The sequence below is a fragment of the Monodelphis domestica genome, chromosome 1, assembly GCF_027887165.1.
Source record: "Monodelphis domestica isolate mMonDom1 chromosome 1, mMonDom1.pri, whole genome shotgun sequence".
Taxonomy (NCBI): domain Eukaryota; kingdom Metazoa; phylum Chordata; class Mammalia; order Didelphimorphia; family Didelphidae; genus Monodelphis; species Monodelphis domestica.
The window spans coordinates 466407836-466433786 of record NC_077227.1 but is presented as its reverse complement, the minus strand read 5'-3'; the positions used below and the strand labels follow the sequence as shown (position 1 = coordinate 466433786).

Sequence of the window (25951 nt, the reverse complement as noted above, 5' to 3'; positions counted from 1 at the left end):
CTTTCTATCAGTTGAGGCCCAAAAGGTTTTATTCCAACCTTTAATTCTAACCTTGTGAGTGTCAACCCACCTCATATGTGTTTCTTGAAGACAACAAATGGTAGGGTTTGGGGTTCTAATCCAATCTGCTATTTGTCTACGTTTTATGGGTGAGTTCATCCCATTCACGTTCAAAGTTATGATTGTCATTTGTGGATTTGCTGGCATTTTGATATCTTCCCCTAGTTCTGACCTTTCTTCTTTAGCTATCTCCTTTTGAACCAGTGATTTACTTTAGGTCAGTCCCCCTAGTCCCCTCCCTTGAGATGCTTCTCTTTCTAGCCCCTCCCTTTTTATGCTCCCTTCCCCTCCCCCTCTCCTTCCCTCCCTTTTTATACTCCCCTCCCTACTTAATTTTCCTTTCTTTCTTGCCCCAATAGATAAGATAGAATTCAGGATCCCACTGGATCTAAGTGTTCTTCCCTCTCAGATTTGATTTCACTGAGAGTAAGGTTTAAGTAATTCCACTTCACGCTCTCTTCCTCTCCTTCTCATATGAGAGTTCTTCCCCTCCCCTTCCCATGTGTATCTTTATATGGGAAAGATTATTCTATTAAGTCCCCCCCATTTCTTGAAGTAAATCTTAGTGTTATCGATGCTTCCCCCCTCCCTTTTCCTTTCTTTGTCCCCACTTTCCCCAAATATTCTTAATGCCCCAATCTTTCCCTATGCATGTTTCTTCTAACTACTCTTATGATGCTACAATTTTTGAGAGTTACACAAAACATTTTCCCCACATATTAATATATATAATTTGATGTAAATGTAGTCCTTATAGAAGAAAGTTTGACTTAAAGAAAAAGATAAGATTTATCTCTTTTCCCTTTCTTTCATATTTACCTTTTCATGTTTCTCTTGATTTCTGTGCTTGGATATCAAATTTTCCACTAAGTTCTGGTCTTTTCTTAGCAAATGCTTGGAAATCTTCTATTTTGTTGAATGGCCATACTTTCCCCTGGAAGTATATAGTCAGTTTTGCTGGGTAGTTGATTCTTGGTTGGAGACCCAGCTCTCTTGCCTTTCTAAATATCGTGTTCCATGCTTTGCAGTCTCTTAGTGTGTTAGCCGCTAGGTCGTGTGTGATCCTTATGGGAGCCCCCTTATATCTGAAGCTCCTCTTCTTGGCTTCTTGTAGGATTTTCTCCTTTTCTTGGAAGCTCTTGAATTTGGCAATTACATTCCTAGGAGTTGTCTTTTGGGGATTTAGTATAGAGGGCGTTCTATGAACCCTTTCTATTTCTATTTTGCCCCCTTGCTCCAGAACGTGTGGGCAATTTTCTTTTATAATCTCCTGTAGAATAATATCAAGTTTATTGTTTATCTCTGGTTTTTCTGGGAGACCGATAATTCGGAGGTTGTCTCTTCTCCCTCTGTTTTCCAAATCTGTGACCTTCTCAGTGAGGTATTTTATGTTTTCTTCTAATTCATTAATTTTTTGGGTTTGCTTTATTGATTCTTGCTGTTTTATGATCTCACTTTCTTCGAGTTGCTTAATTCTGGTCATTAGGGACTGGTTTTGCTTTTCAGCTTTCTCTGCCCTTCTATTGGATGTTTTGAGCTCTTTTTCCAATTGAGCAGTCTTATCTGTCAATCTGCTGATCTCTTTCTCCCATTTTTCTTTCCAGGTTTCCATCTTTTGGATAAGTTCCAGTTTGAGATCTTCCAGAGCTTGTTGATAGTTTCCATTTTGGGAGGCATGTTCTGATTTTTTTGGGATTTCCTCCTCATTCTTTTCTTTTCCTTGGGTACTTCCACCATAAAAGTTTTCAATAGTCCTCTTTTCCCTTTCTTCCTGCAGGCTTGATTTTGGGCCATGTGAGCCATCCCTTTGGTGGTTTTATTCCCCTTTCCTTTTTGGTCTGGGGTCTGGGTGATATGGGAGGGTTTTTTGTGAATTTAGGTTGCCTCAGACTAGTTCTTCCCAGCCTCCGAGTTTCTTAGAGAGCTGGGCCCCTGATCACATCCACACTGCCCTGGTGTTTAGCTCCGCCCAGATGCTCAGCGCAACCGCCCCGAGTAAGACTCTGCAGCCCGTGATCAGAGCCGGGTTCTCCCGTGAAATTGCTCTTAGATATTGTTTCCTGGATGTCCCCAGATCCCAAGGACCCTAGAGTGCCCCCCCCCCCAGACAGAGAAGTTCCCCACTCACTCAGTGTCCCAGTGAGCGCTCCGGTAGCTCGCTCTGGTTTGGTGGGGGAGGTGGGAGGGGAAGGGCGGCTCAGTTCACATTTCTGTGCAAACTTTTCTTCCTTCTTATTATAGTGTGGAAATGTTCAAACCCCACATACCTTCGCCTCTGTGGGGTACTGGGGAGTCCTGTTCCGCCAAAGGTGATTTTTATGCTCCTTTGATGTAGTCTATTTTGTTTGGTGCCTGGGAGAGGAAGCGTGTGGCATCTGGATTGCAGCCATGATTACCCGGAAGTCGGAAATATTTCTAAGAACAGTTACAATGTAAATTTTTAAAAATCACTTAAAGGAATTTGAACTTTCAGTAATGGGAAAACTAGTGTAGTCCCAGAAGAGATAAGGAAATATACTTCCAGTCTCAAAAGAGAGGCAGCTATATAGCATAGTGGATAGATAGAGCCCAGAGCCTCGAAACAGGATTGGGGTTCAAATCTTTCCTCAGACATTTAGAATATTAAGCATAGTATTAGAAAGGGCAGTTTGGTATATTAGAATATTATAGCAACTAACTAGATTAAGAGCTTCTGTTGAAGGAATAAAAACTTAAGTTGTATATGGTATGCACAGTGGCCACCTCTGTAAAACCATTTCTATTGATGGGCAGATGAGCTAACCAGGTTGAAGGTAAAAGACCCAGTCTTTCCTAAGCTTGTGAAAAATTCCTTCAGCTGTCATGAAGGTGGTTGAAGGAGGCACTGGGTAGTGCTAAGAGCTTGGTCAACCATATAAGATGCCAGGTCTTCCACTGCATCCTGGAGCCTACTAAAAATTGATTACCAGAGGCTATAGAAACTTTGAAGAAGGAAAGTTTCCTTTTTCTGGTGGGTGTAACTGCTTAGGAGAGAAAGTGAAAGTCCAACCTCCAGAAGGTTAAAATAAATTTAGTGAACCTAAAAAAATAAAAATAAAAGGGAGTGACAGCTTCCTGAGGGGAGTTCTACTGGCAGTTCTTCATTCTAAAAAGTGGAGGCTGGTGAAGAATGTGCTGACTGCAGCTGAGACCCTGTTCCTGGTGAGGCTGTTCTGACATTCGATGAGTGAAAAGAGCTGACACTTTCCTGGATATTTTCTGAAGAGACTAGCCACAGGAGAGACTTCCCCAAGTCCTTGGCTTTGCTGAGGCCAGCTAAGGACCAACTCTCCCCGCCCACATTAAGCCAGGGACTGGGACTTAGTGCTTAGGCTAAATATCTTACTAACCCTAGACTGAGAGCAATCCTAAAAACCTTTCCTGATGAGATGATGATGATCATTATGTCACTAGGAAGTGCTCCAAATATTTCCAGATAAATATTATCAGCCTCTCTCCTTGGAGACCCCAAAAATCACTAAGGAGTTACTGTCAAGGATTTACTGTTACACCTGCCCCATTAACAATAATGTTTTTTCTTTTTTCTTTTCCTCATCTTTCAAACAATAAAAGCTGGCTGTTTTCGGTATGTAAGGGGTTCTTCTCCTTGCTTCTTCCTCAGTTTCTAGTGTCTTTCACTCAATTCCACTCTGGTCTGTGTGGGGTCAGACACTCAGGATGACTGTGGGTGGACAGTTGCCAATTCCTGTTTCCTCCCCACTTTATTTTGAAGAAGTTCTGAAGTAACTACCACATATGCGACATACCACATATGTCCTAGAATATTTAGGGTAGTGGCAGTGGTTCTAAGATTCTATTTTGTTCATGGAGTAAATCACCTTCTTGGAAGAGGGCATACCTTACTGGACAATCCTTTGCAAGTATTTCCCATATCTCAAAGTCAATGCTAAAGTTCTTCAAAGACATCATCAGAATACCCTTTTTTAAGTGAATTTGGGCTGGCTGGTGGAGAATCTCTGTTTTCCCACCTCCTTCCAGGAATGAGGGGAAGGAGCCAGGCACATTCAGAATGGATAAAAAAGAAGCAAAGAATGGGGTTCTTCTTCCCAGAAGAGGAAGGGGTGGAATCCTCATCCTACCCCACAAAGCTTTCATACCCCAACAGATCCTTGTGGCAGCAGTGCAACTGCATTACCATATACAGGAAAGACATCCCACCCACTACCGACATCCCATAATAGAACTATTTCTCTTTTAGAGATGAAGAGCTAGGCCATGTCCCCATCCCATGCTCCAGACTGAGTGCCATTCCTGCCTCCCTAGAGGCCAAGTGCTGCACCCTCCCCAAGTGCCAGGCATGCCCTCCCCCCACCCCCATACAGGAGAAAGAGAAAGTACTCCCATTGGGCTGCTGGGCCAGAGGGGCAGGTGAAGTGAAGAATATCCTGAGTGCAGAGAGGGGGAGGGGAGTGGCGCAAGAACTTTGCTTCCCTCCAGCTTGACTGGTCATGACCCACCCATCTTTACCCACTGTGCACTCCCATTGGGCTGGTGAGCAGAGGGGAAGGGCATGTGAAAAAAATGTCTTCAGGTACAGTGGAGATGGGGAGGGGAGCAGCTCTGCCCAAGTCCCTCTGCCTTTCTAGTAACAAAAAGGGGAAGGAGGAATGTGGTGGCCACATGCCCACAAAGAGTGCTCTGTATGCCATCTTTGGCAACCGTGCCACAGGTTCAATGTCATTGTTATAGGTTGTTCATATCATCTACTCCTATATTACATATTTCTTTGTATATCATGTTATAAAAGAAGATACATATTATCACTTAGACTAAAGAAAAATTCATGGAGGAAGTGAAAATGGCATACTTCAATCTGTATTCAGATTATGTCGGTGCCTTCTAAAATAGTGGATAACCTTTTTCTTCATTGGTCCTGGTTGTCCCAGATTTTGCATTTTCTGATAATAATGTCATTCACAATTGGTCATAGTTCTTTATTGTTGTTCCTGTTTACAGTGTTCTCCTGGTTTTGCTCATTTCACTTTGTATCACCTCATATGTCTTTCCAGATTTTTTTGTGATCTTAATGTGTAAAAGTATTCTGTTACAATCACATTGTTCAGTCATTCTCCATTTGATGGACAACCCTTTAGTTTCCAGTTTTTTAACACCACAAAAAGAGCTGCTAGAAATATTTTTGTACAAGTAGGTCCTTTTCCCCTAGCTTTGATCTCTTTGGAATACAGACCTAGTAGTAGTATTGATGGATTCAAAGGTATGAACAATTTTTTGTCCTTGGGAGATCTTTCTTCCTTTCATGTACTTTTTCTCCCTTAAAGAAAAATATAGTAGGAGGAAAAAAGGATCCTAAAGATATCAATGTCAGAATGAAAGGGTCCATATGTATAAAGATATTCATAGCAACACTTTTTTTTCTGTAGCAAAGAACTGGAAGCAAAGTGGATGTCCATCAGTTGGGTAATGGCTGAAAACATCATGGTGTTGTGGGGTTTAGAGGGGAACCCCTGGGGCTTGGGAAGGATATCTTTTGCAAGAATGCAAAACTCTGAAACTTGGCTTAAAAATAAAGAGAAACTTATTAATTTGGAAAGTAATGTTGAATCTGACCAGGAGGCAGCATAGGTGGAAGCCTGCCTCTTAGGTGGAACAGCATGGATGGAAGAGCTGCTCCTCAGGAGGACAGCAAGACAGCATGAGTGGAGCGATTCTGGAGGGTTGCTCCTAGTAGGCATCAATTCTGAGGTTTTTATATTCTTTTACAGCAGTGAGGACAAGACTCTGGGGCAAGGGGTTGGGGAGGTTTGCCCAAAGGCATGGGGATGGTTCTCCAGATTTGGAGGACAGATGGATGAGTTGTGTCTCTTTGTCCATCTCAAATCAATGGGACAATCAAAGAAGGATAATCAGATGTTTTGGGTTGGGAATCTGAGAGTGTAAGGGAACAAAGGAATTTACCTGATAATAGTGTACCTGAGTTTCTAGGGGTACAATGCCCATACCAATGGTATATAAATGTAATAGAATATTAGAAATTATAAAGATATCAGCCAATGAAACCTGGCAAGAGAATTTGACCTTATGCCAAATGAACAGAACAGTGACCATAAAAATGTTCAGAATGCTTATCTTTACAGTTACTAAAACATGACTTCAAAAGACTGAGGATGAAACTAAGTTTTGGCTTAGTTATATATATTATATAGATATAACTTTCAGGTATATCTCATCTATACTGTTTTTGTAAATGATTGTTTGCATGTTGTCTCCCCCATTAAACTATGAGTTTCTTGAGAGCAGAGACTTTCCCTTTCCTTGTATCCACAATGATAATCAAAGTACCTGGCACAAAGTAAGAGCACATAATAAAAATGAATATATGACATAACATTTTTTAAAATGTGAAGTTTGTATCGAATGATAGATTGACTTGATCTTACATATTTCCAAGGGGGAAGGTTTCAATGAGGATGACAATAGCCAACATTTATATAGAACTTTGTGCCAGGCACTGTGCTAAGCACATTACAATTATTAGCTCATTTTATTCTCAGAACAACCCTGGGAGCTAGATGCTATTATTATCCTCATTTTATGGATGAGGAAAAAGAAGCAAACATGGTTTAAGTGTCTTGCCCAGAGTCACACAACTATTAAATTTAGAAGGTCAAATTTGAACTCAGGGCATCCTGACTTCAGGTCCAGCATTTCTATCTACTGCAAGCTGCCCTAAAAGTTGGTGGGTAGTGAGGCACAAATAAGGGTCCTTAAACATGTAAAAAACACACCACAAAGAGATTGAGATAATCAGGGTATTTTTTTGTTACTAGAATGTTAAATTTAATAGCTGATGGGGGCTGACAACAGTAAGGGGTATTAATAGGAAGTGCCCTCAAATTCTGAAATCTTGCATTTCTCACCACTGAGCACTAGTTAAACATAAACTGCAGGATTAGTCAAGCATAAATTGCAAGCATTAATCATTAGTATTGGTTTAGCAATATACTATACTTCCACAACATAGCCACTTAAAAAAATTACATGAGTGATTCACAATTTCACATACAATCATTTTTTCTGGGCCTTCTTTGTATAATCAAATATCTGTATTAACTGATGGTTATATACACAACGAAATATAAAATAAAAAACCCTCACTAAGGGCAGGGCTTATCCAGGGATGTGTCAGAGACGTGAGGTAGGCGGGGAAGGGGGAGGAACCGGAGGCGCGCGCGCCCGCGGCAGCAATACTTCCGGATGAGACTAGCGTCCTGCCTTTTCCCCCTCCCCTCCCCCACCCCTCTGCCACTTCTGCCTGGCTCGAGCCCCGGCATGGCGACCGGATAGCGGCAGAAGGAGGTGAAGCCGAGTGAGTGAGTGACTGAGTGAGTGAAGTCTTAGTCAGGTGAGGAGAAGAACACGAGTTGGGGGGAGAGTGGAGGATGGGTGGAGGTTTGTGTTGTGGCTCTACGGGTCGCTCGGAAGTGGGTAGCGAAATGGTGGGCCGCGCGCGCGCGCGCACCGGGAAAGAATAGGATGGAGAGTTAGGGCTCTCTTGGTAACGACTGTTCCAGAAGCCCGGGGGCGGGTGTGGGGGGTGGGTTAGGAGGAGCAAAGTCCGCATGCGCAGTCCGCGTGCATCTCTGACTACGTCCCTCCCCTCTCAATCTCGAACTCTCTCCCCTCCCCCTCGATCTCGCGCGCTCTTCCCTAACCTTCCCTCGACTGAGGAATTTTCTCCTGAGGCTACGTCTGGGGCTCCTTCTCCCAACTTCCTCCGGGGCTGTGCCCCGCACTGCGACGGACTTTGTGGCGTTTCCCTCCCTTGAGGTGGCGGGTAACCGCCCGAGGGCTGGTGAGGGATTCTTCCGGGCTTGGATTTCGGCGTCGGCCTGGGGTGGGGCGGGGTTTTGGTAGCCGTCCCTGTGTGGGAGGGTAGACTCAAGCGGGGGCGGGGCGGCGGCGGCGGCGGCGGCGGGGGGTTGGGCGGCGGTAGGGAGGCTTAAAAAAGAAAACCTAATCGCTTCCCTTTCTCTGGAGTTTTAAGGTTTCCCTCTTGCTTTCCTTAACCAACCAACTGTGTGAGAGAGAAAGGGATCATCCCTATTTTTGCCCCCCTCCTTTTTTTTGGTCAGGAACTGTGGGGTCTCTCATCGGTGTGGGATCTCTTTCCGAGGAAACTCCTCTGTCAAAAGCAGATCGGCAACTTTACTGCTATTTACAGTCAATATTAGAAGGTCGTCTTCGTTTTACAGATGAGGAAACGGAGTCATTAGGTGAAATGACTTATCCAAGGTCACACAGCTAGTATGTTTCAAAGCTGGTACTGGAACCCAGGTTTTTATTATTCAAATCCTACACCACACTTAGCAGAAGGGATTGACTATTTACAAAATGGCCTGGTTGTGCCTGTGTGTGTTCTGGGTATGCTGTATGTTATTTTATACATCAGTGGAGCCACAATCTTAGTAAGGGTATAATTGTAGAATGGAAACTTCCAGAATAGGGGTTCTTAACCTGGGGTCCATGAGTAATCAGTTTCTGGGGTTCAGTGAACTTTGTTGAGGGAAAAAGTTATATTTTTAACCTCTGAAATTTAGCATCATCTTCAATTATAAAGAAAGAATATCCTGAGAAAAGCTCTATAGGCTTCACCAAATTGCCAAAGGGGTCCAGGACACCCCCCTTCCCCCCAAAAAAGGTTAAGAAACCCTGTCCTAGAGAACAGGGGCTGTTTAATTCTTGTCTTTGAAATTTCTAGTCCCTAGCACAGTGCCCTATACTTGGTAGGTATTTAATAAATGTTTGATTTGAATTCCCTCCATATCTCTTTTTGCATGATTCTTCCATAAATACTCCATGTAGGATCTGTACAATATGCCGAAGGCTTTCTTTAGGTTCATCCAAATCTTTACTGTAGCACTCCAGCTTTACATTTGTTATCTCTCTCTCTGTACATGACATACTCATTTCCTTTTCCACTTACATGTTCTTTATTGATGCTGAAGTCATTATGTCAAATGGATACATTTAAAGTCTTTTGTAAATTAAAAAAATAGTCATTGTTAACTATTGTGATTCTATTTATATTTGTAATGACATTTATATAACACTACAGAAGTTACCCAATGAGGTTGGTCCTGTAAATATTATCCTCATAGATGAAGAAACTGTGGCCCAAAAAAGTGAAGTGACTTGCTCATATTTGTAATTAGTGGATGTATGGGATCCAAGATTTGAATTCTTGTCTCCTGAATCAAAGTCTGGTTAAATGCCCTAGATGACACATATAACTGCCCTCAAACTCCAAAACCAGTGTCTTTTTCCACTACAACTTACAGTTGATGGTATGTGTAGTACACTGCAAACACAAATAGAAAAGGATCTACATGAAGGCATATTAACTTAGAAAACCACAAATCAACATTATCTATACTATAATGTATTTTTATTTTGTTATTCATTTCCTAATTAAAATGCTAAACAGATTAATCAGGTTCTGCTGCATTTTGAGTTTTGAGGTACAATGTGTTTTAACACCTATGATATAGTTATTAGTTCTTTCAAGAAACCTAGGTTCTTGTCCTGGCTCTTGTATGACTTCCAGCACTTTCTTCATTCTGGGCCCTGGTCTTCAAGTCTGTAAAACCAGAGGATTCAATTCAGTTCAGCATTTTGAATCTGTTTCCTCTTTCTACTGTATCATCCTTTGTATAGGCCTCATATAGACCAGTCTTCCTGAACAGTAACTTTTTATGAATCTAACCATCCTTTGTCTCTTCCAGTCTATACTTTATATCATTGCTAAATTAATTCTTTTGTATCGTCATGTTACTCCTCTGTTTAAAAGTATTTATTGGCTTCCTATTATTTGCCAAATAAAGTTCAGATTCCCCAATGTGGTATTCAAGGCCTATACAGTCTGGAACATTCCTATTTTTTCAGTTTCATCTTTTGTAAATCATTTATGTGCCATACAAATGTGAAATAATTTCTTATTATTCCTCTTCCTATAGCCAAGTTGAACCTAATTGTTCCTTCCCCGCCATATACTCTATGCTTCCCCAGCCCTCTATATAGACTTTGCTGTTTATAGTGCCTGTACTAGTCCTCCCACTTATTTAATTCATATATATCAACTCCTGATTAAATCCTCCCCTCAATTTCCCCTACATTATATTACTCCCCTCCCACAAGACCTCATGTAACATTTTATTTTGAACTCAGCTAATGTAATTATAGATTAGAATGCATATTATAGTTATGTTTATATTTTATTTCTATAAGGCTGGAAATCATGAAGACATGACTTACCTAAATTTCATATTTCTTTGACTAGGCCTATCACATGCATACAGTAGGTGCATAGTAAATGTAGAATTGTATTAAAAACTTACTAAGTTTTTACTATATGTAAGAAATATAGTAGAGATATAAGGTTTATGTAAAACATTTTCCCTACCCTCATGGAATTCAGTGTAGTAAGAGGAGATCACAAATGCACAACTAAATGTAACAAAGATAATATATATTAAGTGCAATAGCAAGTTAAAGATCAAACAGAATCATTTTGGAAATCCTTTCCGTCTTTTGACATTCTGTGATTTCTTCATATTCTGGAAATTATATTAGATTTAAAAAAGACCTTTGTCTTGAGCACATAAAAATAAAATATAGATAATTGAAATAGTCCTGTCAATAAACACTTTAAAAGAGATATATGCAGGAGTGCTGTATGATTGAAAATGGTTACTGACCATGGTTTTTTAAAACCAAAAATAATATATGCCAAAAGAAATATTTGTTCATGTCAACTGAGCTCGACAAAGAACTAGCCTCAGAGTCCTGATCAACTGGTTTTCAGCCCTTGGCAAGTCACTTAACCTTTCAGTGAGTGCCCCAGGCTACTCTCTTAAGATTTAGTTGAGAGGAAAGCATCAATATTTACACACTATGAAAATGTTTGTCCATAAAACTGTATGTAAAATTTTTACAAAATTGTTGATTTGGAAGTATAAATGGCACTGGCTTAGAATTAGAAGTACCATGTAATTTTTTAAATTTTAAATAATTTTGAAATTTATTTTTTTAAGATTTTATAAGCTGCTGAACCTGAGGCCACTCTCTAAATATTTTTTATTTTTGAAAGCATCAAATGTATATTTATTTCTCCAAGTTTGTAAAATTTTATTTTAATTAGTTAGAGTATTTTTCCGAGGTTACAAGATTCTTGTTCTTTCCCTCCCCTCCCCCAACCCCCTCCTATCCTTGCCAACAGGCAATTCCATTGGGTTTTACATATATCATTGATCAAGACCTATTTCCATATTATTGATATTTGTACTAGGGTGATCATTTGGAGTCTATATCCCCATCAACCCATGTCATTAAGTAGTTGTTTTTTAAACACTTTTTAAGTGTTACCAGAGTCTTCCTAATTCCCTCTCCAAAGGGCCAGTCAGTGTTGGCAACAACACAAGAAAATGGGCAGCCTCTAAAGTGTCCAAAATCTTTTTTGTTCCTTACTCCCAAAAACCGGCAAAGAATTAAAAAAAAAATATTTTCTGATCTTTATTCTGCCCTTCCTATACTTTTTTATCCACACCCCACACACACATACCCCATGATAAAGCAAGAAAAACAAAACCCATTACTAACATGTCATAGTCAAGCAAAACTCTTACATTGGCAATAGCAAAAAAAAAAAAATATGTCCATCCATTTGGACTCCTGGATCCCATTACCTCTCCATTTAGAGAGTACTTACCACCTCTTGGGGCAGCTCATTCCACTTTTGGGCAACTATATAATTGTTAGGAAGTTTTTCCTGATGTTAAAATTAAATTTGTCTTTCTGCAACTTAAACCTATTTCTTTTTTTAAATTATATTTTTAGAGTCATCAAAAATCTACCTTCTTCCCTTTGCATTCACACCACTTACCCCCATTGGGAATGAAAGAAAAACAAAACCGTTTTATAAATGTATAGTTTTACAAATTTTTTCTACATTGGTCATATCCAAAAAAAATCTTGTTCATCTCTATATCAGGACGTAAATGGCGTATTTCATCAGTCCTCTGAAACATGGTTCCTGATACACTGAGCAGAGTTTCTGAATTTTTTTTTAAAACCTTACCTTCTTTCATAGAATTGATACTATTGGTTTTAAGGCTGAAGAAGAGTAAGGGCTAGGCAATTGGGGAAAAGGGACTTGCCCAGGGTCATGTAGTGTTAGGGTCCGGGTTGTTGCCCACCACCACCACGGAAGACCGATAGACAATGCAATCAGGCAAAAGGGTCATTTATTAGTCTGGTACGTACCAGGGGACTCAGTACAGAGTCAGTCCCCCCCCCCAGCCCGTTAGTCCAGAGGTTTATACCCCTACTCCCCACCAGCATGTCTGGCCCCTAAGTCCTTATCTGGTACATACTGCTATTGGGACCTTGATATGTTTATGTCTGCTTACAGATGTTCTGAATTCCATGGCCAAGCAGTTTCCTGCTCAGGCCTCCCTCATTTCCCACTTCTTTTTCTCTTAGGGGGCAGAGGGAAGGTCCGCCCACTGAGACAGCTTGTAGCCCTCTGCCCGGGGCTAGATGGTGGCTAGGGGTTGATACTGTTGTTGGAGGGCCAACACCTGGATGGCGTCCAGACAGTCTTTCACAAACTGAACAAGGCGGTTGAAAATGCAGGGGCCAAATGTTAAGAGTAGGATTAAGATTATAAGGGACGCGATTAGAATAGTGAGCCAGGGAGAAGAGTTAAAAAAGGTGGGTGTACCAGGGGTTAGTAGTTTCTCTCTCCTATGTGTGGTGTCATGTATTCTTTTTGCTAGCTGTCCCCCTGCTGCTTCTGGTAAGTGAGTCCTGCCATCTGGCAGGCCCAGCTATCCATAGGGGAACCACACAGCCTCCAGGAGGGCCAGAATCTCAGGCCCCACCTGGTTCAGTGCCCCCACCCTAACAGTAGTAAGGAAGTGTCTGAGGTCAAATTTGAACCCAAGACTTCCCTTAGGCCTAGTTCTCTTATCTACTGAGCCACCTTGGTGCCTATAAGGGTTCCAGGTTCTTTCAAAATTGTCATTATCATGCTGCTGTCACTGTATAAGATGTTCAGATTTTGTTCATTCCTCATCAATTCATGTTCATTTCAGGTTTCTCTGAAACCATGTCCTTCATCATTTATTATAACACACTAGTATTCTATGGTATTTGTTTATATAGCTTGTTTAGTCATTCTACAATTGTTGGGTACTTCCTCAGATTCCCATTCTTGGCCAAATAGTTTTCTATATCCTTAGAGTTTGTTTTGTTTGGGACCAGTTTCTTCCTTAACCTATCCTTCCACTAATTACCCCTTTTCTCTCCTATTTCCCTGTATAGTGAGATATATTTGTATTTTTAGCTCTGTGTATATGTATATTTTCCATCTTTTAACCTCTTCAGTTAAGAATGAGGTTGAAGTGTTAGCTGCTTCTTCCATCCCCTTCTTGTTTGTATAGATGTCTACTTGCATATCTTGATCATGTGAGACAATTTTCTCTAACCTTCCTCCCCCCTTTCCCTCCAGTGTTTCACTCTTTTTTTACTTAAGATCATTAAGAAATGGCAGAATCACACATAGACCTATTTAATTAGGCTTCCTCTCTGATCCCTGATGATGATGGGGTTCAGTAGGGACACATGTATAATCTCCTATATTAGAATGTAAGCAGTTTATACTTGTTTAGTCCCTTAAGATTGCTTGTTCATGTTTACATTTTTATGTTTCTTAGGTTATATTTGAACTTCAAAGTTTCTATGCAGTTCTATTTTCATTAGGAATTCTTGGAAGTACTCTTATTTTATTAAAGGTCTATTTTTTCCTCAGTAGCATTGTACTCAAGTTATTTTTGTTTATAAACCTATGTTATTTGCCTTTTTAGAATATTGTTTTCTAAGCTATCTGCTCCCTTTTTGGTGTTAAATCATGTGTGATTCTGATTGTGGCTCCTGGATATTTTAATTCTTTCTTTCTAGCTGTCTACAGTATTTTAGACCTGGGAGCTCTGGATTTTTACTGTTTCTGGGAATTTTTACTTTATTTTATCTTATTTTCCAGGAGATAACCAGGTATTCTTTCTATTTCCACTTTGCTCTCTGGTTCCTGAGACATCTGGGCAGTCTTCTTTTAAGATTCAACAATGACATTCAAGTAGTCCAATGATTTAAACATTTTTTTCTCCTAGATCTTTTTTTTCCAGGTCAGTTGTTGCTATGAGATAACCTTAGATTTTCTTCCTCTTCTTTTTTTCCCTTTTAACTTTGTTTTAATATTTCTTATTGTCTCATGGGGTCATTGACTTCTGTTTGATCCATTCTAATTTTCAAGGACTTTTGTTTTGCACTTCTTGTGCCAACCTGTTTGCAATTCTTCCATAGCTCTCATTTCTTTTCTATTTTTTTCGTCAAGCTCTCATTTCATTGACAAAAACATTTTTAAAAAAAATTGTACATCTTTTTCAGTGATTCTAGTTGAATTTGTGGCTGCATTGTTTTTCTTTAAGTCTTTGCGTATAGATTTTTTTGAGTCATTCTCTTTTGGGTTTGTGTCTAGAGCATCTCTGTTTTTTTTAATGGTGGGATTCTTTTTGGTTTGCTCATTCTTCCAGTGTATTTCCTGACTTGTGGACTTGATATTATAATCTAGACTCTTTGTGTTTTTGGAGGGAAGGTCTGAGCTGATCCTGTGGCTGATTTCTTGAGGGTACCATTATAATAATATTAGCTAGCACATATATAGCACTAACAAGCTTGCCAAGTGCCTTATGAAATACTTCATTTTATCCTCACAACAACCATGGGAGGTAGGTACTTTATTTGGTTTATGTGGGACCTTTCATTTTGTCTTTATTCTTCCTGGGCTATGTTCCTAGTACTGGAATATAAGATCATACTTGGATCTCCAGGTGTGGACATTTCAATAATTAATTTTTTTAGTATGCTTTCAAATTGTTTTCTTGAATGGTTGGACCACTTTACAATTCCATCAGCAGTGTATTAATGTATGTCTTCATCTTCTTCAACACTATTACCTTGTTTTGTCATTGCAATTTACTGGGTGTTAGATAAAAACTTAGAGTTGTTTGGGTTTCTTTTTTTTTAATAGTGATTTGGAAGTCACTAATATGGTTGTTAATATTTTGTCATTTTTATTTTGAGAACTTTTCATTTATATTCTTTGACTACTTGTCCATTTAGCATGGCTTTTGTTCTTAATGCATTTGTGTTACTTTCCTATATATCTTCCATATCTGACCTTTATCAGAGATATTTGAAGTAAAGATTTTTACCCATTTTTGCTTCATTTTCTAGTTGTGGTTTTGTCAGTGAAAAAGTTTTTTAATTGTATGTAATTGACATTGTCTTCCTACTTTTCCTGATTGCTCTGTCCCCTGTTTAGTTAAGAACTTTCCCTACAACCATTGCTTTCTTTAAAAAATTTATCTATTGGGGGCAGCTGGGTAGCTCAGTGGATTGAGAGCCAGTCCTAGAGACGGGAGGTTCTGACACTTCTCAGCTGTGTGACCCTGGGCAAGTCACTTCACCCTCATTGCCTAGCCCTACCACTCTTCTGCCTTGGGACCAATACACAGTATTGATTCCAAGATGGAAGGTAAGGGTTTTAAAAAAAATTATCTATTACATTTTGAGTTCTGAGTTTTCTCTTTCCCTTTATCATAAAATTAGAATATTCATGTATGTGTGTATAACCATACAATTCATATTTCCATATATCAGTTCTTTTTCTGGAAGGGGTAACATTTTCCTTCATAAATCTTTTGTAGTTGATTTGAATGGTTGTATTACTCAGAAGAGCTTAGTCATTCACAGTTACTCTTCAAATAATGTGACTGTTGCTGTATACAATGTTCTCTTGGTTCTGCTTATTTCACTCTCCATTTCATATAAATCTTTTCATATTTTTTCTAAAATCAACCTGCTTCCCATTTCTAACAATGCAATAACATTCCATCATAAATAAAAAGAAATTTTCCTAAATTAAAAACTTAATAATCAACAGATAGACATTTATATATTAAAAAACCAAAAAAGGGGATTGTACATGGAATTGAACTTTTGTGGTTTGTTTCCCCATGCATTCATTTTTTACATTATTCTTTTTTTAAAAGATTTTTAAAATATTTGTTTTTACATTGCCTAGATTTCCCCTTGTATCATTCCCTTCCTTCCCCACAGAACCATTCTTTATATAACAAAGAATTTTTTTTTTTAAGAGAAAGAAGAGGAAAAAATACAGCAAAACTGGTCAACACTTCGAAAAAATCTAACATACGCAATGATTCACACCCTTGGACCCCAACCTCTGCAGAGGAGCAGGGGGACGGGGGAGAGGTATCTATTCATATCTCTTCATTGGAGCCAATCATAATTATAGTTTGACAGCATTAATTTTTTTGTTTTTTTTTTTTTGATTATTGGTCTTTCCATTTACATGGTTGTAATCATTTTATTGTTTTTCCAGTTTTGCAGACTTTACTTTGTATCATTCAGTCCCGATGTATCATTCAGCCCTGATGTATCTCATTCAGTCATGAGTTCAATGCTTCTCTGTATTCTTCATGTTCACTGTTTCTTATAGTCTGGTTCTCTGTTCTATTACTTTCATATACTGTACTTTATTTAGCCATTCCCCAATTTAATGGATATCCACTTTGTTTTCAGTTCTTTGCTACCATGAAAAGTGCTATTTTAGTTTCATTAGTAAAGTGCCTTTCTTTTTGTTAATGACCTCCTTGGTATATATGGTTATGGATGGAATCTCTGGTTCTAAAGGTATGGAATTTTCATCAGTCTTTTTGAATAATTTCAAATTGCTTTCGAGAATAATTGTACCAGTTCAAAGTTCTACTAATTATATATAAACATGCTTGGATTTTTGTAGCCACTCCAAAATTAGTTATTTTAGTCTTCTGTTACCTTTGCCAATTTTCTGGGTGGGTAGGGGATGAAAACTCAACTTTATTTTAATTGATCCACATTTTTCTTAATAATTGGAATGATTTTTTTTCCCATTTGAATTAGTTTATTTAGTCAATTTAGAACATTATTCCTTGGTTACAATAATCACATTATTTCCCTCCTTCCCTCCCCAACCCTTCCCCCAGCCAACGTGTAATTTTATTGGGTATTACTTGTGTCCTTGATCAGAAACTATTTCCATGTTGTTCATTTAGAGTCTACATCCCCAATCATATCCCTTCGATCCATGTATTCAAGCAGTTGTTTTTTTCTTTGGTGTTTCTACTCCCACAGTGTTTCCTCTGAATGTGGATAGTGGTTTTCCTCATAGATTCCTCAAAGTTGTTCAGGGTCACTGCATTGCCACTAATGGGGAAGTCCATTACATTTGATTGTACCACAGTGTATCAGTCTCTGTGTACAATGTTCTCCTGGTTCTGCTCCTCTCAGTCTGCATCAATTCCTGGAGGTTGTTCCAGTTCCCATGGAATTCCTCCACTTTATTATTCCTTTGAGCACAATAGTATTCCATCACCAACATATACCACAATTTGTTCAGCCATTCCCCAATTGAAGGGTATCCCCTCATTTTCCCATTTTTTTGCCACCACAAAGAGCGCAGCTATGAATACTCTTGTACATGTCTTTTCCCTTATTATCTCTTTAGGTACAAACCCTGTAGTGCTATGGCTGGATCCAAGGGCAGACAGTCTTTTATTTCCCTTTGGGCATAGCCAAATTGCCCTCCAGAATGTTTGGATCTATTCACAACTCCACCAGCAATGCATTAATGTCCCAACTTTGCCACATCCCCTCCAGCATTCATTACTTTCCTTTGCTGTCATGTTAGTCAATCTGCTAGGTGTGAGGTGATACCTCAGAGTTGTTTTGATTTGCATTTCTCTGATTATAAGAGATTTAGAACACTTTTTCATGTGCTTTTTAATAGTTTTGATTTCTTTAACTGAAAATTGCCAATTCATATCCCCTGTCCATTTATCAATTTGGAGAATGGATTGATTTTTTGTACAGTTGATTTAGCTCTTTATAAATTTAAGTAATTAGATCTTTGTCAGAGGTTTGTGTAATGAAGATTGTTTCCCAATTTGTTGCTTCCCTTCTAATTTTGGATGCATTAGTTTTGTCTGTACAAAACCTTTTTAATTTGATGTAATCAAAATTATTGATTTTATATTTTGTGATTTTTTTTTCTAGTTCTTGCTTGGTTTTAAAGTCTTTCCTTTCCCAAAGATCTGACAAGTATACTATTCTGTGTTTGCCTAATTTACTTATAGTTTCCTTCTTTATATTCAGGTCATTCACCCATTCTGAGTTTATCTTGGTGTAGGGTGTGAGATGTTGATCCAAACCTAATCTCTCCCATACTGTCTTCCAATTTTCCCAGCAGTTTTTATCAAATAGTGGGTTTTGGTCCCCAAAACTGGGACCTTAGGGTTTATCAAAGACTGTCTTGCTGAGGTCACTTACCCCAAGTCTATTCCACTGATCCTTTTTTCTGTCTCTTAGCCAGTACCATATTGTTTTGATGACTACTGCTTTATAGTGTGGTTTGAGATCTGGAACTGCAAGTCCTCCTTCCTTTGCATTTTTTTCATGATTTCCCTGGATATTCTTGATCTTTTGTTCTTCCAAATGAACTTTGTTATGGTTTTTTCCAATTCATTAAAAAAGTTTTTTGTTAGTTCAATGGGTATGGCACTAAATAAGTAAATTAATTTGGGCAGGATTGTCATTTTTATTATTTTAGCTCATCCTACCCATGAGCAATCAATGTTTTTCCAATTGTTTAGATCCAGTTTTAATTGTGTGGAGAGTGTTTTGTAGTTGTGTTCGTATAGTTCCTGTGTTTGTCTTGGCAGATAGATTCCTACGTATTTTATATTGTCTAGGGTTATTTTAAATGGAATTTCTCTTTCTAATTCTTGCTGCTGAAATGGGTTGAAGATATATAGAAATGCCGATGATTTATGCGGGTTTATTTTGTATCCTGCAACTTTGCTAAAGTTGTTGATTTTTTCAACTAGCTTTTTGGTTGATTCTCTAGGATTCTTTAAGTAGACCATCATATCATCCGCAGAGTGATAGCTTGGTCTCCTCATTGCCAATTGTAATACCTTTAATTTCTTTTTCTTCTCTAATTGCTACTGCTAGTGTTTCTAGTACTGGAATGATTTCTTATTAGAAATTTGTGTCTCTTGTTGTTAATAGTTTGGAATTCTTTTGAGAAGTATTTGTTCTTATCCTTTGACTACTTGGTTATAATGGCTTTTTGTGATATGGCCTTTAAAATTCAAGTTATTTATCTATTTTGAGCTTCTTATAAATTATGGTATAAAATTAATTTCTGCCAAACTATTCTCCTGTTTTTGTCAACTCGGAGGTTATTTCCCCAAAATAGTTTCTGTTCTTAGAATTATTGAAAACAGAATTACTTAGTTTGTTTCTATTTTTCCTTTTCTAGACTGATCTTTTTTATTTTTAACCAGTATCAGATAGTTTAAGGATTATTGTTTTATCATATAATTTGAGATCTGGAAATTAAACACTAACTCTTTTGTGGGGGGGGGGTGTAGGTAAGGTATGTAGACAGTGACTTTAATCTGTTTTTCTAAGTATTCATTCATTTAATTTGGGTTAATTATTTTAACACTTTTTAAAAAAAACCCTTACTTTCCATATTAGAAGCATTACTGTTTATTGTTCCCAAGGTAGAAGAGCAGTAAGGGATATTCAGTGATTTGCCCAGGGTCCAAGAACTTGGATGTGTCTGAGGCTAGATTTGAATCCAGGACCTCCCATCTGTAGGTCTGGCTCTTAATCCACTGAGCTGTCTAGCTGCCCTCAACATTAACTCCTAAAAAAATGAAATTTGCATTATTACCTTTGAAAACAAATGAAAAGTAAAATAAAACCAGCTTTTCTGTCCCCAAAAGTAGGTAGACAAAGGAGTAAAATATATTGAGTATAAAAATCTACCTAAAGTTCTTAGTTAATACTGATTAGACCCTATAAATGAGTTTTATACAAATACCATTGATTTCCTCTAACTCTCTTCTCACCTTTGAAATAGTTAAGCTGTGCATAAAAGTTTATATATATTTAGTAACTGTGCCCTATTGTAATTACAGCACTGTTAATAATTCCGTTTCAGATTCTATAGCTATATTTACCACTAAATACTCTGACTTAATTTAAAACATTTTTTGATTCTGAACTTAAACACTAAAGAACATTTCTATATACACAGCAAAACAAAAAAGAGAATTCTATATGAAACTTAAAATTTTTTTCCTCCTCTTTCTTTAAAAAAAAGTTCCACATATTACTTTCAAAACTGTTGTTTGTGCTTTTTTCTATACATTTAAAAAGAAGTATTATAATAAAATAGCCCTCTTTTTAAAAAATTACCTTTGCTAACCCATATTCTCAAGATTCCCCCTTCCCCGTTAAAAACTGTGAGATATAAAGGGAAGAAAATCTTGTGTAACTGATAAGTATAGGTGAATCAAAACAGATCCACACAGTTAACTATGTCCAAAAATATGTTTCTGAATCTTGTGTCAGTCACCTCTCTATTAGGAAATAGGTAACATGCTTCATCATAGGACCTCTGGCAATATGTTTGGTAAGTGCAGCAATCGGAGTTCTTCAGTATTTCAAACTTGTTTTTCCTTACGATGTTGCTTTCATTTTTTATAGATTATTCTTCTGATTCTTGCTTATGTTACTCAATTCATAATTCTCTGATATTGTCTCCTATCATTTCTAATGATGCCATTCGGTCATATAATACAAATTCCATATGGTCATATAGCACAAATTTTTCAGCCATTCTCTGTCGTAAGAGTCAGTCTAAGGAATCCTCCCTCAAAATTCTTTTCTCCCTCTTTACACTTTCCTTCCAAGCAGTTAGGACCAAGGAATTTACTTTTCTCTTCCTGTTATTGTCATCCCTCATATTTATGGATTCCTTCTTTACTTTGACTTCTAATTCTGACTAATTTTTTTTTAAACCCTTACCTTCCTTCTTGGAGTCAATACTGTGTATTGGCTCCAAGGCAGAAGAGTGGTAAGGGCTAGGCAATGGGGGTCAAGTGACTTGCCCAGGGTCACACAACTGGGAAGTGTCTGAGGCCAGATTTGAACCTAGGACTTCCCATCTTTAGGCCTGACTCTCAATCCACTGAGCTACCCAGCTGCCCCCCCCTTCCCAGGCCAGATTTGAACCTAGGACATCCCGTCTCTGGGGTTGGTTCTCAATCCACTGAGCTACCCAGCTGCCCCCTAATTCTGATTAATTTGGACAGTTTTCAGTTATGATTTTTTGAACCATAGACAAAAGGCTGCCTATATTTTTCAGGGAATTTTTTCTTAATCCTTATTTTCTGTCTTAGAATCAACCCTCTGTATTGGTTCCATGGCCGAAGAGCAGTAAGGCTTAGGCCAATGACAGTCAATCTATAGCACATGTGCCAAAAAGGGCCTACCTGCAGTAGCCCACTAGAATTTGTTACTAGAAAGGCAGAGGGACTGGGGTAGAGTTGTTTCCCTCCCCCTCTCCAGGTGTCTAAGGACATTCCTCACTTCCCCTGCCCCTCTCCCCAGCAATCCAATGGGAGCACTTTCTACCTCCCCCTTCTCTGGGGTAAGGTGCTTGGGGGGGGGGTGATAGGAGGACTCATATGCTGCATGAGAGGATACAGTGCTGATGGCAGGGCAGCCTGTTGAATCTATGGTGTAGGTGATTCCCATGGTGAGGTTGGAGAGGAGCATAGCTCACAGCATGGCACATAGCTGGAGGGGAGCAGAGCACTGGGGCCCTCTCCTCCCCCTCTCTACAGGCACCTCTCACTACCTGCTCCTCTGCCCAACAGCCCAATAAAAGTGCCTCTTCCTTCTCCAGTCTGGGGTAGGGGGTGGGGGTGAGATAGGGGTGGGCTAGAGTGCAGCACTCAGTGGTTTGCCATCATTAGACTAGGCAGTGGGGGTGTGAATGTGAAGTCCCATATCCCCACATGATTCTGTAATATTTTATATACTCTGTTCTGATATTTCCCTCACCCTGCCCCCACTCCCCTCTCCTATTTAAAATTCTGACCTTATTCACACTGGGTCAAAAGACTTGTGTCTTTGGTATGGGCCAAATGACACAGACCAAACCACATGTCAGATCTCATTGTATTTCTGATACCACTTCTGATTCGTCCTCCCTGTATAAAGGGTTCTGATCTATTTTTGACCCAAAAGTGTCTGTAGCCTAACTGTGCTATATAAGGGATCTGTTCCCTAGGCTTCAGTTGCCAACTAGAGTCTGGCTTTATTGAAAGACTGGATTTCTTTTTTGCTTGGAGACTTGGTTTTTGGTTTTTGTGCCTTGGTTAATAAATTTTTGCCTTGGGGTTAAGTGACTTGCCCAGGGTCATACAGCTAGGATGTTTCTGAGGCTACATTTGAACCTAGAATCTCTGTTCTCTAGGCCTAGCTCTTAATCCACTGAGCCACCTACCTGCCCCTTTGTGGGGAAAATTCTGTTAGCAGAAATACCAATAAGGGGGCTGGGGGGGCAGGGAGATCTCCAAGCCAAAAAGAAATAGGTTTATTGAGAGAGGACAGTGTCATAATAAAACCAGACCCTGGTCAAGACCGGAGACATGGAGCCTTAGGAGATGGCTTTTTTTATGTACAGAAATCTGATGATACAGTGTCAGATTAAAGACAGAATATATAGTTAAAATATATATAACATAAATCTTGCACATGAGCAGGTCTTAATTAATGATGCAAGTGCTAAAAATAAAGCTGGATAGTACAGAAATCATTACCATGGGTGATAACTAATATCTGTTGTTAGGCCTGACCTTTGCAAGGCCTCTGCAATAAGGGGACAGGGTCTGATTTTTGCTGACAGTTCTTATCCCTGTCAGGAGTCAGTCACCTCCTGTATTTTGACCTAAAAGATGGTAGCTAAGGACAACTGACCTAAGCCATTGCACCTGGTAGATGGGCATCCAATACTCTTGACTGAACGCCTTATGTCAAGCACCTAAAGGCAGCCTTCCACCTCCTGAATGACTGTCTTTATGTCCTTGGTAGGAACTTTTGGGTTACAGGCTTAAGGTCAAAGTGCCTGTCATCAAGATTTAATGCCACCCAAGCTATATTTTTCTTAGTTATGGCTTATAATTTATATAAAGCTAACTATATTACTTGACTATTAGCTCAAAACTAATGATTATGTTATAAAAATAATCATAAAGGCTAATAGGGATAGGGGTTTCACGTTCACACTCTGTGGTACTTATTTCAAAGGCATTCTTTTTGTGGATGCACACATATATACATAAGTATGTGTATTTATATGATACATAAAATCAGTGTTCACTAAGGGTTTAAAACTTGAACCCAAAACAAAAAATGATGATCTGTATACTTAAAGAATAGTATCATTTGTAGACTTCTGAAATATAACAGGTAATATATTTAGAAAATGAAAATGATTGAGCCAACCTTCCAACATTAGATAAATGTTTTAAATTACTTTTGTTTGTATATTTGCAGTGATTCAGTCCTGCTTCCCTAGATTACTTGGTTTAGGTTAGGAATTCAGTTTATACAAATTAATTGGTTCTGTGGGTTAGGGTTGTGGTTTATGCAAATGAACTTTTTTTTTTGTGGAACTAAGAAATAGTTTTTGTTGTTTCTAATCAGTTAGTATTATCACCTTCCTAAATAAGGTTTGGAATAGTTGATTTGAATTAATTGCCTAGGGCTTCATTGGCGACCCTTTTCTAGTTCCCAGAGGGCAGATTCAAGTTGAGGGAGAAAGTGCTTGCTTTGGGTGACTGAATAGAGGGGTGGGGCATGCAAAAAATGCCCTTCCTCAAGGAGAAGTGAGGGAAAGGAGCCTCTTCCCTCTGTGTAGGCTCTGCACCCCATGCCATATCTTCACCAAAGCTGGCCTAGGGTTAATCCTTTAGCTAGAAGATAATTTCCTGACTAAATTTGAGGATTAGTTGTGGGACTTTGAACTTGATGAGCATATACTAAGTTACAACTGTTTAATTCAGTCCTACATAATATTATATATTTGTATAGTGCCTCATAATGTTCAAAGTACTTTTTCTCGTGTATCCAAATAGTTCTTTTTTAAAAAATTGATATCTGTTTTTTATATCAACTGTGACATAAAAATTGTTAAAGGAGGGGGAAGCTGGGTGGCTCAGTGGATTAAAAGATGGGAGGTCCTTGGTTCTAATATGGCCTTACACTTCCTAGCTGTGTGACTCTGGGCAAGTCACATTGCCTAGTTCTTACCACTCTTCTGCTTTAGACAATACACAGTAGTGTAATAATTAAAATAGTTGGTTGTCATAAACTGTAGTGAATTAAAATAGTGGAAGACTTAAATTGTAGTAGATAAAGAGTGGATGAGTAAATTGTGACCGCAGAAATATGTTTTTTATATTAAAAATAAAGTGGTCACCAGGGAAATATTCCCAGTTATGAATATATACCCAAGTCAACTGGGTTTTATATTTTAATTAATTAATACAATGAGGAATTAAAGAAAGAGAGAAAGAGTAAGAAAGGAATAAGTATGAAGGGCCTTAAGCCAACATGGCCTAGACCTGAGTCTTAAGAGAGAGATCCTTAATCACTCACCACAAGATCTGTCCAAGCAAGAATATAGACACCAGTTCAGCCAGCCATCAGATTCTCTTCAGAGCCTCTTTAGAGACTCTTCTTCTCAACAGCCTCCTTAGAGACTTTCTTTTCTCTCAGATTTCTCATCTCCTTATATAGGGAATTTTCTCCTATGTCACCTCCCCTAAGTTCTTCCATCTACCAATCACAGTAGACGTTTTTCAAAGGACAGATCATTCTTAGTCCACACCTAAGAAGGTGTAAATTTTTGAGTAATTAACACCAGGAAAGCTCTGAGTAAGTTTCTCAGCTCTTTGTTCCTTGTAAATTCATAAGTTGCTTGACCTTTATAGGTACTTATCTTAAGAACTTTTTGCCTTATTATAATCTGGGTTTAAGTACTTTTCATTGTTCAGAAAAGAGTTTACAACTTTATCTCCCCCTGGGGCAGACTTAAGTAGGTGAAGTAGAGTTCTCACATTCCTGATCTAAGTAGAGTTCACTGCCCAAATGGGGAATGGTCTTAATCCAATCTTATGAAGTAGGGTCTGGGAATTTTTAAGGTTCACAGTAGGTATGGGTTTGGTGGTGGGGTGGGGAGGTAGGGGGGTGTTAAAAGGACAAAAAATTGATAGGTACAGCCTTGAATCATACTGATCAATACACAGAAACATTTAAATAACGACTTTATCATATACTTAGTGTCAACATGGAAATCTAGAGATCCCCAGTTTATTTAGTTTGAGGGTATAAACCCCAGGTTTTGACCTTGTCACAGGAGAGGTTTCCCCCTGAGGGAAGGTCCCACTTCACCAGACAAGAGACATCCACTTCAGGTGGGAGGCAGATCCCATCCGAAGTCAAGTAGCTCTTTTGTCTCCAGAAGCCTCTCCCAGTATGTCACACCCTCCCTCCTTACTGAGGACCTTCAGCTTGCTGCACCAAAGCTGAAGTAGATGTCTATTGTCTGGTGTAGAGGGACCTTCCCTCAGGGGGAAACCTCTGCTGTGACTAGGTCAAAACCTGAGGTTTATGCCCTCAAACTAAATTAACTGGGGATCTCTAGATTTCCATGTTGACACAACTGGGGATCTCTACATTTCCATGTTGACATTAGCATAGACCCATGGTATATAAAAACCAGTGGGTCCTAGGTAGCGTTTTCAACAACTTTATATAGGTCTTAGTACATAGATGAATTTTACAG

General features: G+C 38.8%; 1 protein-coding gene across 4 annotated transcripts in view; it reads left to right on the top strand.

The window, feature by feature from the left end:
• Positions 1-7306: 7306 nt before the first annotated feature.
• Positions 7307-25951, top strand: part of SETX (senataxin) — an 87890-nt gene continuing 69245 nt past the window's right edge. The window contains exon 1 of one of the 4 annotated variants that reach the window (XM_007475192.3): positions 7307-7462. Coding sequence is in view for 2 of the 4 variants with exons in the window: in XM_056812615.1 (XP_056668593.1) it covers positions 16397-16452 (56 nt within the window). In the remaining 2 variants the exon portion in view is untranslated. Of the gene's footprint in view, positions 7463-7689; positions 7913-13785; positions 16453-25951 lie in introns of those variants that run through there. The other 3 variants (XM_007475193.3, XM_056812615.1, XM_056812616.1) reach the window with 3 other exon arrangements.